Source organism: Maylandia zebra, linkage group LG13, assembly GCF_041146795.1.
Source record: "Maylandia zebra isolate NMK-2024a linkage group LG13, Mzebra_GT3a, whole genome shotgun sequence".
Classification (NCBI taxonomy): Eukaryota; Metazoa; Chordata; class Actinopteri; order Cichliformes; family Cichlidae; genus Maylandia; species Maylandia zebra.
In genome coordinates this window covers 12,242,117-12,258,308 of record NC_135179.1, presented here as the reverse complement: position 1 = coordinate 12,258,308, position 16,192 = coordinate 12,242,117, and the positions used below count along the sequence as shown (strand labels likewise).

The 16,192-nt window shown below is 41.5% G+C and overlaps 1 protein-coding gene across 1 annotated transcript in view; it reads right to left on the bottom strand.

Annotated features, from left to right (window-relative positions):
- pcnx2 (pecanex 2) overlaps nt 1-16,192 on the bottom strand; it is a 38,703-nt gene that overhangs the window by 22,018 nt on the left and 493 nt on the right. Inside the window, exons 2-18 of the mRNA XM_004551445.2 lie at nt 14,724-14,926; nt 12,371-12,488; nt 12,239-12,275; nt 10,836-11,359; nt 10,558-10,746; nt 8,908-9,390; nt 8,639-8,816; nt 7,023-7,173; nt 6,751-6,893; nt 6,286-6,364; nt 5,881-6,016; nt 4,138-4,280; nt 3,711-3,864; nt 1,855-1,887; nt 1,321-1,492; nt 1,094-1,204; nt 785-876 (exon numbers count right to left, since the gene is read on the bottom strand). Of these exons, the coding sequence (XP_004551502.1) occupies nt 785-876; nt 1,094-1,204; nt 1,321-1,492; nt 1,855-1,887; nt 3,711-3,864; nt 4,138-4,280; nt 5,881-6,016; nt 6,286-6,364; nt 6,751-6,893; nt 7,023-7,173; nt 8,639-8,816; nt 8,908-9,390; nt 10,558-10,746; nt 10,836-11,359; nt 12,239-12,275; nt 12,371-12,488; nt 14,724-14,926 (2,946 nt within the window). The remainder of the gene's footprint in view (nt 1-784; nt 877-1,093; nt 1,205-1,320; nt 1,493-1,854; nt 1,888-3,710; nt 3,865-4,137; nt 4,281-5,880; nt 6,017-6,285; nt 6,365-6,750; nt 6,894-7,022; nt 7,174-8,638; nt 8,817-8,907; nt 9,391-10,557; nt 10,747-10,835; nt 11,360-12,238; nt 12,276-12,370; nt 12,489-14,723; nt 14,927-16,192) is intronic.

Below are 16,192 nucleotides of genomic sequence, written 5' to 3'. Positions count from 1 at the left end.
CACAGCAATGTGAGTTGTGAGTGTGTGTGACATGTGCTTGACTAGCAACACCTGTGTGTCACAGTCTTGGGTCATGCAACCCAGTGTTTTGAGTTTCACTGTATTTTGTTATTCATTTATGTTCTAGCTTAGCTTATCCAGTTATTTCTATTTTGCCTAGATTGCTGTTATAGTTCATTGTTTTGTAGATTCCCCTTGTGTTTTCACTCTGTGTTTTGGTCTCACTTACCATTCATATTGTCATGTCTGTCTCATCTTTTTTCCTGTTTTATTTTGAAAGAGTCTGGTGTTCTTTGTTCATTGTATTTAGTTTCACCTCCCCTGTCCCGTCATCAGGTTCATGTGTGTCAGCTGTGTCCTCATGTGTCTCCACTTCTCATGATCACCTCGTGTGTGTATTTAAGTCCTCGTTCATTGTCACGTCGTCTGTGTATCTAGTCAGCGTCTAGTTTATTTCTGCGTCTGTGCTTTCTGCTTTGTTTGCCACCTTTAATCCAGCAAAAATAAAGGCTCGCTTTTCGTTTCAAGTTCAGTGCTGTCTCCTCCACTGTGTTTGCACCTGGGTCCTCACACTTCCACACACAGTCTGCCCTCCCTTGCAGACCGTGACACTTTGTTTAACTGAAGATTATTTTAAAAATTCCTGTACCTGTACTACATGCTTCCCTCTACTCCTTTAACCATTTAGGTGAACACAGCATTAGTTCAACAGGAAAGGAAAAAAGTACGAAAGAAGAAGATAAGTAATGTTACATCCTCTAAGTGCTCTTCCTCTGTTTCCTACCTTGAGAGCGCCGAAGCAGAAACCGTAAAGCAGAGACAGAGCAACCAGACTACGCAAGATGCTGTACACTGCAGAGATGAGACTGGTGGCAGCTGAGACACACAAGTTAGAAAGGTTAAAAATACATACAGTGGTTTAAAATGGCAACAAACTAACTCAGAAGATACTTTTTACTCGATGGCCCTGAAAATCTGTTCTGTCTTTGTATGTATGTTTAATCACAACCAAAAGTTACAGTTTATAGTGAAAATAGGAACTAGGATCTGAATTAGCTAACACGAGCAATGCTAAAATCAAGAGATTAGAAACCTGTTCCTCCAAAAAAGTGCATGTCAATCTGCTCCAGCAGGTAGATGGTAAAGGTGTTGATCTGAGGGAAAAGGCCCACCAGGAAGGTGATTGGGAAGCAGTAGGTAAAACCTGTTTAATGCATAAAACAAAAGACATTTTTATGTATTTATCAAAGGAAAGAAATACTGTTAGCATACTGCAAGCAACTGCATCTGCATGTTTTCTCCTGTTGCATTTATCCCTACCCACTAGGAGGTCTCGTAAGAAGCGCAGAACATCATAGCAGACGATGGTGACTCCATAAAGGCTGGAGACCGGCAGATCCTTCCTCCTCAGCAGCTGCTCCAGCACCCAGATCAGAGCACAGAAAATGCAGAAGTAGGCCGCTCGGCTGTAGGCCACCAGTTGGTTGTGACCCTGGAGACATAGAGGGATGCCACCTGTAGGGGTTTACCCTGATTTCCATCACAGTAAGATAACACCTACACCAAAACACCTTCCTGTGTTTTCACAGTAATATGACACAACTACCATAGCGTCAAATAAGGCAGATCCTCTGTAGCCACTCTGCATGTTCACCAGTCAAAGCTCAGCAAAATTATTCACATGGAAAAAAGGAACTGTTTTGAAATTCATAACATCATATATCAAAAACTGCCACACTGAAGAGGAAGAGCAGTCACACGCACACACAACAAGGATGCACGTGTTTCCAAATTATTAGTGATTATTATACAATCTTTTCAGTATTTTTTTCAGTAACAAAGAAACAAACTTACATGGGTTGGTGAAGCTGCATCTGGTTGAACACTCTGCAAAACAAACCCATAAAAGCCAGTTTGAAAACAGCAGCAATAATACCAACTTTAGTCTGACAACATCCATCCACCAATCCTTTCATCTACCCATTCATCCATTTTCTGCTGCTTATCTGCGTCATTGGGTTATCTGTGTAAGTATCCACTGTAAAAGCTACGATTTAGAACCTCGACTTCACTTCAGATCAATCCTTGACTGCTGTTGAACTGGAGATGGCTGTTCATGTCTTCATCTCCTCCTACTTAAATTATTGTAATTCACTATTTTCTTATCTGTCTAAAGCATTTACCAATTTCCTTCAATCTTTCCAAAATGCGGCTGCAAAGCTTTTAACTCACACGCACAAATTTTGATCATATCAGCCCATTGTTAAAGCACCTGCAGTGGCTTCCAGTCAGGCTTAGGTTTCAGTTACAAACCTTGGTTCTTACTTGTATGGCCTTGGGTGAAGCCCCCAACTATATCATCAAATTACTCCACCCCTATTCACAATGCTGGATCCTTAGGTCCTCGGATAGAGGTTTTCTTGTGATCCCACATACTAGTCTGAAAACTAAGGAGGATTATGCATTTCAAATCTTAGCACCAAAACTGTGGAATAGCTTAACACTCTCTCTTCATGTTCGGGTCATGTTTTTGTGTTCTCTGTTGTTTTATTTGGTTCATGTGTGCTCATTCTGACCTCACATTAGCTGTCTTTTTTACCGATAGTCTGAAAGGCACTTTATGACTGCTTTCTTGCCTCAATAAATACATTTTACTTTTACTTTACTTTTACCCCCAGATCTTCCTCTCACTAACCAACTCCTCTAGCTTTTCTGGGGGGACAGCAAGGAATTCCAAAGCCAGCTTGGAGATATAATCTCTCCAGCGTGTCCTGTGTTTGCCCCGAAATCTCCTGCAGGGGGGGACATGCCTGGAACATCTCACTTAGACTGTATCCATGTCAGATGCCTGAGCCACCTCAACTGGCTCCTTTTGATGTGGAGAAGTAGTGGCTCTACTCCTAGTCCCTTCCAAATAACCAAACTCCTTACCCTGTCTCTAAGGCTGAGCCCAGCCACTCTTTGGTGGAAGCACATTTATTCAGTCACCAAGCAGCAGAACACCAAAGCCTCTGCTTTTGACTACCACCTGACCAACAGGAGGGCTGGACCATAGGCCAGAATGAGCCACCTGGGTAGGCCCTGGCCACCAGACACTCACTGATGAGCTCCTCCAGCAGACCTGGTTCCTAGTATCCCCAATCCAGGAAAGTTAACATAGCCCAGTGTTGTTTTTTTCTATAGAGATCCTATGAATCACAGTTAATCTGGCCATTCACTCAGGGCCTGTTTGCCTTTGGAGATCCTATATAGCACATAACTCCAGGGATCACCAGGACATACAAATCTCTCCACCATAATGAGAGGGCGATTCATGGATGAGAAAATATGCAGCATAACATAGTGGGAGTTTAGTGTCTGAGGTAGGTCATCATTTCCTTGTTTCTGTATATATCATATTTCATTATATTTGACTAAATATTCTCTCTGGAGGCTGGAGGGTCTATAAAGCAGTGACTGACTAAATTAGTGTGCAGGCTTTGCTGCATTTCAGCAGAGAGGAAGTGAGTGGGAGTAAACAGGAACTGGCAAGTCTGAGGTCAGTTTTACTTTTTGTCTATATTTAGTGCCCATGGCTAATATTTTGACCTCACACTTTATTCCTTAAACGCAGCACAAGCTGTACCTATTAATGTGGCAATTACATCATGTTGGATTTTGTCCTCAGTTTGATATACAGCATCTTTATCCTGGACTGAAGACTTTTTTACCTTCAGTAATGAATAGTGGCAGCTGGCAATGACCAGACAGAACTGGAAGATCCAGAAGTCTTTGAAGCACCCATGGTTGAGAAGCACAAAACCCAGAAAGGAAACCAGGAAGGCCATGAAGACTGCAACTAGATTCTCCAGAACATCCTGGTTTCTATTATAAAAAAAAGCAGCACATGCAAAAGGCAGAGACAGGTCACAGCAGAGCCTCTAATACCTTATTAGGAAGGAAGAGTGCAAAGAAAAGAAGTGACTCAAAGAGAGACCTGATGCTGAACAATGTTCTTCACCACACAGTGAAGGATACAGGAGATATAAATACTAACGTGACATACAAAAACTCATCTCTAAAATTTTGTATGTAAACTAGATTTTATTTTCAAAGTGTGAACAGCTGGAAGATCTTACAGCAGGTTTTGTGTGTTACCTGTCCAAAAGGGCGAGCAGTGTGAGTCGGTCATATAAAATGTTGATCCACTTCCCAGGAAACAGTTTGAGTTTGTAATAAATTTTCCTGGCCGGCTTCTCCTGAGTGGACGTCTCTGATGAGTCATCCAAAGAATCCTCTTCCTGACACATACACACACACATGCACACGGACATAAGCAGCTTACACCGACTGAAATTTCAGTGCAATAATACAGAAAACAAAAACAGTCTGCTGTTTGAAACCTACATGATCCCGCATAATTCAAAATGCAGTCTTTTTATAACCAGATCTCTGAAAATGAGGTGCAGTACCGATTCATTCGCAAATCGTAATTTGATGTTTCAGCTTCAATAACTGATCCAGACAGCTTATGTCACTCTTGCTCGTCTGGGTCCAGATGCAATAAAGACTGATTCAGGATTGACCTTCTTGCTACTACAACAGCCTGACAGAGACAAGACATTAATTGGATTTAGCTAAGTTAAGTGGGCCATTCTAATGTGCATATAGAATATATATATTTTAAAATATATGCTGCCTAGCAACCTGTCCAGGGTGTAACCGCTGCTCACTCTATTACAGCTGACAGGCTCCTCCTAAGTTGAGGATGGCACGAGCAATCCTACCTGAATAAACAGTTAAGAAAATGGATGAATTGCTATTACTAGTAACCACACTGAGAAAAGTGTAACAACAGTAGAGACAAATAGCATATAAATATGGGACTGTTTATGTTTATGTACAACAAACTTAATTTAGATGTATGTATGATTAAGGGATCACGTCAACCATCCATTTTCTAAAAATGAGTGTACGCATGAAGTGTAATGAAAAACTGGTGTGTTTGTTCAATTGTATATACACCCGTGGAGTAACAGGGGACTTCATAACTTTCATAATGGTTGCACATTTACATCTATTATGGGTTATCTATGCATGTAAATAACGTACGTGACAAGAAGGCATACAATTACATGCTGGAAAAAAGCTACTCATCCAACATTAAACTTTTGATGTAGTCCGTAAATACACGACACTTGACTTCATAAGTTAAAATGTCTAATGTGGTAATAAAAATCTGAATTTGGAGACATCAAAACTGGTTGCATATTCAATTCAATATCTGCTAAATTAGATGCTATTGTCATGTAATTACAATTATGCTTTTATATGTGCATAAATGTTACAAATGGGTCATTTTAGCCTGCTGGTAGGTGGTTGCTAAGCAACGTGATGACATCCCAATAGTTAACATAAATATGAAGGATTTAAGTTGTGACTGTGCGCTAACTGTGGCTGCTCGACTGCTATGGTATAGGAGGAGTTTATAGAGAAACAGGCAGACAGATATGGTGTGTTATATTAAGAGTTACTGTAAATTAAGTACTTGGATACAAAAAAAACCTGATAAATTTATCAATGGATTCATTTCATCACCTGGTTAAAGTACCTCAGGAGTTTTTTTTAAAGAAGGAAGCAGATGTGTTGTCAATCTCACACCATTTGGGTTCCTTATAAAACATTTACAAACCCCTTTTGTAACCTTGTTTATTCTCAGGCTTCTTGTTGACTCCCTTTACAACATTTCTTGAGATTATTTTCATATCAGATTTATTATAAATTTGATGTTACTGGGTTGCAAAGCATATATATATATATATATATATATATATATATATATATATATATATATATATATATATATATATATATATATATACACAAAAAGGAGACAGACACCTGGAAGATCTCGGGGTGCGTTCTTCGTGGCCGAAGCCTGTGTGCAGGGATGATGCGTCGCTGGAAAGGGCAGTCACTGTGACCGCCCGCAAGGCCGTCCTGACACTCTGAGTTGGAGGAAGTCGACAGCAGGTCACTGAAGACACACACAGTGGAAGTTGATGTGAGTATGTGGAATATACTTGATTATACAGGCAGAGATTACGGTTTAGCAGAGGATGGAAACGGGCACTGACATAAGATGATGTTTAGAAAAGCTCATGGGAGCAGTTACAGACAGCATGCAGGTAGAGAAAGAAGGGAAAAAACAACAGAAAAATAAAAATTATTTATAACAGACAACTTGTTGCAGGCAGATGAAGAGGGGGACGGGTGGAGGGTGGAATGAAGATATAACAACAGTACCACATGTTGCCGGTAATGAGCTCTGCTCCTAGCGGCAGATTGAGAGCTCTCTCTGCATACAGCTTACGAGGCCTGTCTCCTGGTGACACAAACAGACACATTGAACTAGTCAGACACGCTCTATTTTGATAATAATAGCTTGGATTTGTTTAGCATTGCAGCCATCTGAGACTGAAGGGCTGAAAATCTTGGAGCCATTCCAGGAAATTGTCATATAATCTACAAGCTGCTATCATTGTGTGTGTGGGAAGCTGCTGGCAATGCTTCCCACACACACAATGTATTTGCACAGAAAATCATAATATTATTAGACCCCCCCAGATACTGACTGAGGATATTAACAGCACATGGTTGGTGATTGTGACTACAGGCAATTCAATTGTCTCCTGCATGAAACACATGAAATTTCTAAGAAGTAACAAAAAGATAAGGCAGTCTAAACGCTGGACAAGACTAGCTACTTACGGTGTACAGTATGAAAGGTGTAGGCCTCTTCTTTGTTGGTAGCCTCTGGTCTGCAGATGACCTGCAGCATGGAGCTCTCAGATTGAGACGTTTGCGAAGGAAGGGAATCGTAATCCGGATCCTTTTCTCTGTCTGTCTGTGGACTGCAGACAAGAAACAGAATCAGCCAGAGATCCTGGATGCTAATAGATTATATAAGTGCTGTAAACATGTGCTTATATCTGTGTGTGTGAAATCAGCTGAAACATGTGAGAAGTTAATGGAACGCTTACCTGTCAGGAGAGACTATTGGGATCTGTGTAGGTGGTATAGCCTGTAGTGTGTTGGTAGGCAGACTGGTGGGTGGTTTGGGTCTCTCTGGTTTGTTGTCAGTGTTGCTATCGGTTACTGTTTCATCTTGTTTCGAAGTTGCACTTTGATTTTCTGTACATGGATTAAAGGAAATAATTTTAATCAAATGCACTTTTCCAACCTTTTTCTTCTATCTATCTATCTATCTATCTATCTATCTATCTATCTATCTATCTATCTATCTATCTATCTATCTATCAATCACACCACCATCTCTCACCTGGAAGTGCAGGGCCGTTACGCCAGGCTGCTCTTTGTTGACTTTAGCTCTGCTTTCAGTACGATACTCCCGGACAGACTAATAGTTAAACTGCTGGAAATTGGACTTCCTTCTACCACCTGCTGCTGGATCAGAGACTTCCTCTCAGACCGTGTACAGAGAGTTAGAGTGGGGCCTCATCTTTCCTCAGCCCTCAGCCTCAACACCGGCTCTCCACAAGGCTGTGTACTGAGTCCCCTACTGTACACTCTGTACACACATGACTGTGTTAGTTCCCACCCAGACAACACAGTCATCAAGTTTGCAGATGATACCACCGTGGTGGGGCTCATCTCAGGGGGAGATGAGACTGCGTACAGAGCTGAAGTTCAGAGGCTGTCAGATTGGTGTGTAGACAACAACCTGGACCTCAATACCACCAAGACAAAAGAACTGGTAGTTGACTTCAGAAGGAGGAAGTCCGAGCTGCAGCCTGTCAGCATCAACGGGGAGTGCGTGGAAAGGGTCTCCAGTTTCAAGTTTCTGGGTGTGCACATAGACACAGACCTCCAATGGAGCTCTAACACCTCTGCGGTCTTAAAGAAGGCCCAACAGCGTCTCCACTTTCTGAGAATCCTCAGAAAAATGGACCTGAAGAAGGAGCTGCTGACCGTCTTCTACCACTGCTCCATTGAAAGTGTGCTGACATATTGCATCGGTGTGTGGTTCTCCAGCTGCACCACAGCACAGAGAAAGGCACTCCAGAGGGTCATCAACATGGCCCAAAAAATCATTGGACATCCTCTTCCCTCCCTGAAGGACCTGTACAGCACTCGCTGTCTCAAGAGGGCACGCAGCATCCTACGGGACTGCACACACCCAGGACACCGGGTGTTTAAGCTGCTGCCGTCTGGCCGGAGGTTCAGGCTGCTGAGGTCCCGAACAAATAGACTCAAGGACAGCTTTTACAACAGGGCAATAGCCCTAATCAATGTAAATAGCTGACCTGACTGCCTACCTCCCTGGACGCTTTTAGGGGGGAGGTAACAATGTTTAAAATAATAACAATAATAATATTTATATTTATAACAAGGTGCAATAATAATTAATGTGCAATAATAACAGTGTGCAATACACATACACTTATTCTTCTTTTTTATACTAAGTTAATATACTGTGTTGTGTTGTTTGTTACGTTGTGATGTGTCATTTCGTGTCGTGTTGTGTTATATGCAGTGCCGACGTAGGACAGTTTTCCAATTTCATTGTACTACTGTACTATGTATGACTGTGCAATGACAATAAAGAGTTATCTTATCTTATCTTATCTTTCTTTACCTTCGTCTGTAGCTTCAACTTCCTCTTTGTGCTCTGGCTTCTCCTCTTCTTGTGTACTGCCACCTCCCCCTCTGGTACTCAGGGATCCCAACAAGGAAACAAACTCCAAGAAGTTTGATTCATTGGGAATCTGGCCCTCCTTTGCCTCCAGGTCTGATTTGGAACTGGTCATGGTAGCCTGACAGACAATGAGAAATATTTGTGAGTTTTTTGGGCGGTCATTTCTCAAATGGACACAGAAATACAAAGGGGCAAATCTATCAACATACCGTGTTGTGTGAGCGGCCTGAAAGCAGAACTGCATCTTTCCCGCTGTCCATGCTCAGCCCTCGGATGTGAGTCCTCCCACCAGGTCCGTAGCGACCCAGAGTTTGGGGCAGGCGCAGGAACCCTTGTGAGTCCACGTTTGCTTCCAGAGAGTCCGTGTCATCTGGGTGGGAGTGGACGTCGATACCCGACGAGCTGTTATCATTTGTCAGCTGTGGACTAGGTGTGCTGTCAGCGGTGATTTGCAGACTAAGACGTTTCTGCTCTGGATCTGCGCACTCGAGCATGGTGGACTCAGAGCTGGTGGTTTCTCTGCATAAGTGGAACTCTTCACTTTGGCTTGTAGTCATGTGCTGTTTCGGGGTGGGGTCGTCCTCTGAGCAGATCACTTCCTCTCCCTCTTCCGAGTCCTGCTTCTCCTCCTCGGGGGAGTCGAAGGTGATGACAGGGATTTTGATGTGACTTTCTCCTGCATCCTTCTGAGCCTTGCGGGGTACACAGAGACATGTCACTTGTACTTTCCCTCGAACGTAACAACACCTCTGACATAAATCAACCGGCATTTAACAGCCGACAAACTGAACACTATAACACACACAGAATACAAAATCTGATCTTCTGCATATATTTGGAGACTTAGAAATATGTCTACCTAACAAACACTGTCAAATTCTTTTGCACTTTGAGTTTCATACAGCAGCTAAGAACCAAACAAATAGTAAAGGTACACAATTTCAAAGTAGATAAAATAATAAAGAAATACAATGAAAACACAAAAAGACATTTAGATGCTGAATCAAATTTGAATAAAGGTCTGATTTCGCTGGGAAAAAATGAGCTTTTATACTGTTTACTGCTATCTTTGGTCATCTACAGCATGAACCTGAGAGCACTGAAGGAGATTGGTTTAAAACAAACCACTAAGGAAATTACTTAGACTACTAAAACTGGGTTAAGAGCTGTCCAACACATTAGTAAAACCTGGGAGCAAAGCAGTGAACCACGATCTTCTGGAAAGAAATATGTTGGAAAAACATCTTCAATGATGAACAGAGATCACTTCAAAGTTTAGTGAAATCACATTGTGAAAAAAATCAACAGCAGCACTCAGGGTTAGTTTAATCGTGAAAGTAAGAGCATTTCCACACAAAGATAACTTAGGGATTGGGACTACATAGCTGTGGAGCTTTAAAGAAACCACTTATCAGAGAGGCTAGTCAGAAAGAAAGGTTTCAGTTTGCTAGGGAGCATAAAAATGTGACCCTGACTGGGTGCATCAGGGTAAGAAGAGGTGGATGAAGTGATGATGGGGGCTGTGTTATGATCTAGGGTTGGTCAAATCCAGGTTCAGCAATGATATTTCCCTTAAAAATGTTGTCAACTGACAACATTTGTTATTACAGTTCTCTTCAGCTGACCAAAAATGTATTTTAACACTTAGGAGAGATGCCAAGGTTTCTACAGGTTAAAAATATTGCTGGTTTTCAATGACCTGTGTGCCTGTGACATTTAAAATGATGAAGTCACCGTGATGCAACTACACTTGGGTAGTGGAATGAGATCATTTTAACATTTTAAAAGCTATGTAAATAGGGACAACACCAAGACACAAACATTATGTGTTTAAAAGTAACTGAGTAATTGATTCTGACCTGTGCATTCTCCAAAAGGCTCTGCTTGACGCTCTCTTCCAACTGAGCAGCAGTCTGAGGATCACAGCTCATAGTGATGATGATCTTGACTGTGTCGCTGTCGTCCAAGTGAGCTGGCACAGGTCCGGGGCCAGAGTTGTCTACCAGAACCACTTCAATCTCATCAGAACAGTATGTCTCCTCCACAGCCTACTCATAAAGAAAAATACTCGTAATAAACCCGGCCCTTCAAATTCAAATTGATCAAACATGTCTTCTTACTCTTTTATGAGGTCTACCTGTGTAGGAGGTTCTGGGATTTCAATGACATGCTCCTGGTCCTCATGGGGAGTCTCCAGTGAGTTGTTGTTGGCATCTGAGGCCTGTTTATGCCCCTCACTCTCCTCCTCACTCTCATCTTCACTTCCCTTGGAAGAAGGGAAACCTTCATCGGCTATTTCTCTGTCTGCAGTCTCTTTATCCTCAGAGTCTTTTTCCTCTATTCTGTCTTGCTCTGACTCTTTCTCTGCTGTCCTTTCCTGCTCCGACTGCTCTTTGTTAATCCCTGTCAAAGATCCCTTAATGTCTATCCCTTCTTTCACAGGTTCAGTTTCAATTGTTTCTGTATCAGTTTTCTCTATCCCACCCGCAGATTCAGACTGGAGCTCCTCTTTTTCAGCTTGGGATGGGGGCCTCTGCTGGGCCTGCAGCAGGGGGGCAGCCTGATCGGGATTGGGGCTAGAGAGATCATCAGGAGATGGCTCTGGGCTTGGCTGCAAGCCTCCCTCCACAGGCCTCTCCTCTGCAGCAGTTCTGTCTTTCTCTGGAATGAAATGCAAATTCAATTTGTTGATTTTAAAGCGTAATATTAATAAAAGCCACAATAAAGCTTTAAATCCTACAGTGGAAATAGTATAATACCCATATTAGTTGGCTGCAGCAATAACACACACAATTCAAACTATTACAGTAGATATCTTCCCATTGGGGAGGAAGCTATAGATTCATCCTTCTACTATTAAAAACAAATGGCACCATTTTTGCACAATAATCTGGTGCATTGCACCCGAGGATTTGGATTTCTTTTTTTTTTCTTCCTTTTTCAATCAGCTGACTGGGCTCTTACTAATCACCAGTCCATTAGGTCATAACTTTACTGAAAGCAGTCAGCTGCTCTTGTTGGCCGGCTGCTAACTCTGTGATGTTTCCTTGGGAGGAAGTTGTCGGCCTGGATCGTGTAAGAAGCCATCCAATACAGTAGGGAAGAGGAACAGCTTTCTTTCAGCACAGACTGATTTTGACAACACACTAAACAGGAAACAGGTCTGTTACAATGAACCTTTCATGAGGGTTAAATGTGGAACTGCAGTTTTAAACTGCTGCATCCTGTCTTCACAGTTTTTGCATGCTTATCTCTTAGTCATATTGTTTGTGCCATTTTTAACATCCCAAATAACCACAAGGTAGTCTATTGGCATTGCTTCATACTTCATACTTAGTGTCAGTCTGACTAAAGTTTCACTAGGTTAAAAAAAATGAAACACTACAATTTGAGATGACTCGATCATTCCAAAACACAAAATCAATCTGCAGTTTACAAATAGTCACCATGGGGATGAATACAGTGCTATAGAAGAACCAGTCCATTTGTCATGTTTTTTTCCTTTATTAGTTAACTATCTGTATCTTAGATTAGCATTACCTTCCACGGTCTTCACCTCATCTGACTTTGAGCAGTCCTGTATGGAGGACAATTCAAAAGGTTGGGATTACAATTTAGACATAACACAGTATCCTCACACTGCCAGGTGTTAATATTTAAACCTTCTCTCACCACCCCAATCAGTCCCGGGTCAGTTTCAGTCTGTTTCACCGTCACCTGGATCACTGAACTGGGACGCTTCCGAGCCAACGTAGTCATGGCAACACTGTCAGGGACTGTGCTGCTCTTCCTAACGGCCAAAGACATGAGATGAAAACAGACACAGTTAAGTAAGAATGTGAATAATGTAGCACATTTTTTAAATACAGTGATGTACAGGTTAGAGATACAGATGAATAAAGAACACACAAATATACTGCTTTATACATGTAAATGAATTAAAACTCAATTTTAGTCCCAATGCAGTTAAAGGAAAACTCTAAAAACTGATGTAAAGACATTTTTTTGTTTATTTTTTAAAGCTGTTTACAGACTAACCCTAATGGTAAACACATAATCACCTGCTGATTTACTACGATTGTATGAGCTGGGTCACCAAGAGGTGGAGCAGGATTCAAAAGTGCAGAGACATAAGAAACGGCAACACTTTGAAGTGCTATATTTGTGATAAGCAATACTTTAAAATTAGAGAAAAGGAACCTTTGAAGAGCGTCTCAGGATTTCCGCCACAGAGAGGCCTAAGAGGTCTAAATTAAGTTCTAATAGAAATATATTACCCTCAAAAAGTCCCTTCTCAGCGGTCAGGGCTTTCTGAAAGTTCAAAAACTTGAGCTTGTGGAGCTCAAAGTGCCAAACAGTTCCAAAGGTCATACGTACAATTGCTAGAAAAAATATGCTTGATTATTTTAGAGGAGGTGTTTCAAACATTTTGTGCCCAAAGTCTACCAAAGGGCAAATCAAAATTTCAGCATGCATCGTATCTGCCTTAAACAGTATCTCTATCATCTAAATTCTTCTGTCTCTTTTGGACTGTACTGTACGACTAAGGAAATCCTGGAAGCCCATTTGAAGCATCTAGACTTAGCATAAAACCCCTTTGCAAGAGTGTTGCCTTTAAGTTTCTTTTGCTTTGCAATAAGCTCGACAAGCGTATGTCTTTCACACAATCAAGTATCCTTTGCTGCCCCCAATTCAGGTCCAGAGTTGTTTTGATCTTTCTCTAAGAAGGGATGTTTTTCTGCCTCACAGCAGACTGTTTGGGAACTGCTTTAAAGTGTACTGCAGAAATGGCTGATTACATTTTTTAACACAACATCACACTTTGCCCTCTCATTCCCAGTTCAACAAACCAGACAGAGAGAGAGAGACGGAGAGGCTGGAGAGTGGTAGTCAAGTGAAATAAAAGGTGAATGAACAGAGGGAGCAGCATTAATGGAAAATCAGAAGTAAAGCAGAAGTAAAATATGGGTTTTTTTTATACTGGGTATGTTCTGAAATACAAATAAATATGCTCACACCTCCACTCAACCCTGCAGGAAGGTGCCAAATTGAGTGTGTGTGTGTGTGTGTGTGTGTGTGTGTGTGTGTGTGTGTGTGTGTGTGTGTGTGTGTGTGTGTGTGTGTGTATGCATGCTGCTTGTCAAACAAACAGCCAAGATGTAACCTGGTCGCTACGATTTTATATAAAGTTTCACATGTAAAAGCCATAAAACAGCAATTGATACATCAGCGGACAGAGAAAAAATTAACAGTGTGAAGAAATCCTGCAAGTTCCTTGGGAGGGAAATTTCGAGGAACAAGTACCTACTAAAGCGTTGCAAGATGTCAACTGATTTGGAGTCTATAGTTGACATAAGTTAGCAGAGACAGAGACAGTCTATGGAACTCATTACATCAGTGCACCATTTTTAAAGGTGTATTTTAAATTCTATTTTAAATTCTAAAACACACTGACTCTTACAGATGAAAAAGTAGAAAGAAATACTTTCGTTTGTATTTCCTTTTTCATCTCAACTCAATTAAATGTAACACATTCACACAGAGAACAAGATTTTTTTTGTCTCTGTGCAGATCAAGTGTCTCAGTGAAGGGGCTGACTGAAGATCACTGACCTCTCCTCATTAGCTCGCTCACTCACCGAAACTGTACTTTGAGTCTTTGAAATGAAGTAGAGAGAGTGCATCCCACTTTGAGACACTTGATCATGAAAGTAATCCCATCTCAGACAGAGAGAGAAAAGCACAGAGACACATAAAGAGAAAGAAAGGCGGGACTAAAATGGAGAGTGATGCTTGGCTATGTTTAGTATTGGTGGTATTATTTTAAAATTGGGTCTCAGGCCTAAATGTATAATTTCATGTTAATAATTAAGCTGTGTCATTAGGGATTTATACCTCTGGCCTAGATCTTGTGTTGGTTATCCGAGTAGGGGAGCAGCTCAAGGCACAAGGAAAATTTTTTCTTGGTAGTTATATATTTACAGCTATTTCATATTTATCCCACTCACTGCATTTTTGGTTTTTACCTGATGCTGGGGGGCAGGCAAGAATCTGAGGCATTACTTTTCTTCTCCTGAGCTTTGCTGAGGTCAGAAAGGCTGCTGCGGACCACTGCCTCGCCCTCGTCGAACATCAAGTGCAGCCGATAGTTGGCGAGCTTGATAAGGACGAAGAAAACAGTGATGGAGGAGCAGTAGATGCTCAGAGCCATTGTAGTGGGAGGCAAAGCCTGTGGAGAAGAAAGGAAGAGCTTAGTCATATTGAAATCAGCATTTCCTGAATCTCCTGACTCCACCAGGACAGAGTTTGATTTAATTCTTCAAGCTTTAGCACCACCAATTTCTTTTGATTTATATTGCAACACAGCCTCAGCACACTGCAAGATCTGATTTTGATATATTGGTAGATTAATAAAGTTTACTAGTCCACTGGGGAGAAATTGCCTGTAGCAAAGAACAGGAATATCAAAGGCAAAGTATCATGCCAATCATGAGTCATAATGTCCCAGAGAGAGTTCTTGCTGTTTTGAATGTTTGCTATTGTCCCTCAACTTCCTTCCATCATTTATCCTGCGCTGAATACGACCTTCACAAAAAACGCTAAAAAACTTGAAATTTGAAACACCTTCCCTTGGAAAGCTTGTGTTGTTTCTGCAGGGGAAGCAGTGGATGTTTTCACACAGTCTAGAAACTGTCAGCAACAACAATTTAATATAGAATCAGTGCCAAAGTGTTTACCGTCTGAGGTGTCAGTCACACATCACCATCTGCCTTAATAGCTAAAATATGTGACTGGCTAATTTCGGGATCATCAAAACAGATATAATCAGCAATATCTTATCTTTGATAAACTGCTTACAAAAATGTACTCTGTGTACAATAAGCTGCCATTGCACTGTTTGCACAATCAAGTCACATTACCCTTTCAGTATTTGTACTGTTTTGCCATAATGTCTCCTATTAATTGCCTATTCACAGGTTAATGTGTTTGACCTATAGGTAAGCTGTATGGCAGGAACACAGAGGTCACTGAAGATGTCCCTTCAAAGACGAAGGGGTCAAATTTGGTTGTATTGTATTGTATTGTAGTGGAGGTTGGGCAGTAAAAGTCGAGACTATATATAACTGGGCTTTCCGCCTCTATTAATCACCATATAGCATGAAGCATCATCAGCCCGTGTATTGTCACTGGGAGTAATGCAGCCAGTGTCGCACCTTTATCAAAGCCCATGGCATGAAAATATTAGTGAACCACATTTCACGCTTTCTGGCTCCACCACTGTCACATCCAGGAGCAGCCATGCTTTCACTTACTGCATGCGGGAGAAAAATACTGCGACAGTGCCCTTTTTCCTGGCCTTGTGTTTCCATCAGCTGCTACATTGCGTGATATTCCATTCTCCTACAGCTTGTGGTTGTTGTTTTTTTCTCCCAAGGATAAACAGGGGCATTATTACAATTTTACCTAGGTAGTGTGGGCACCTTACACCCCACGC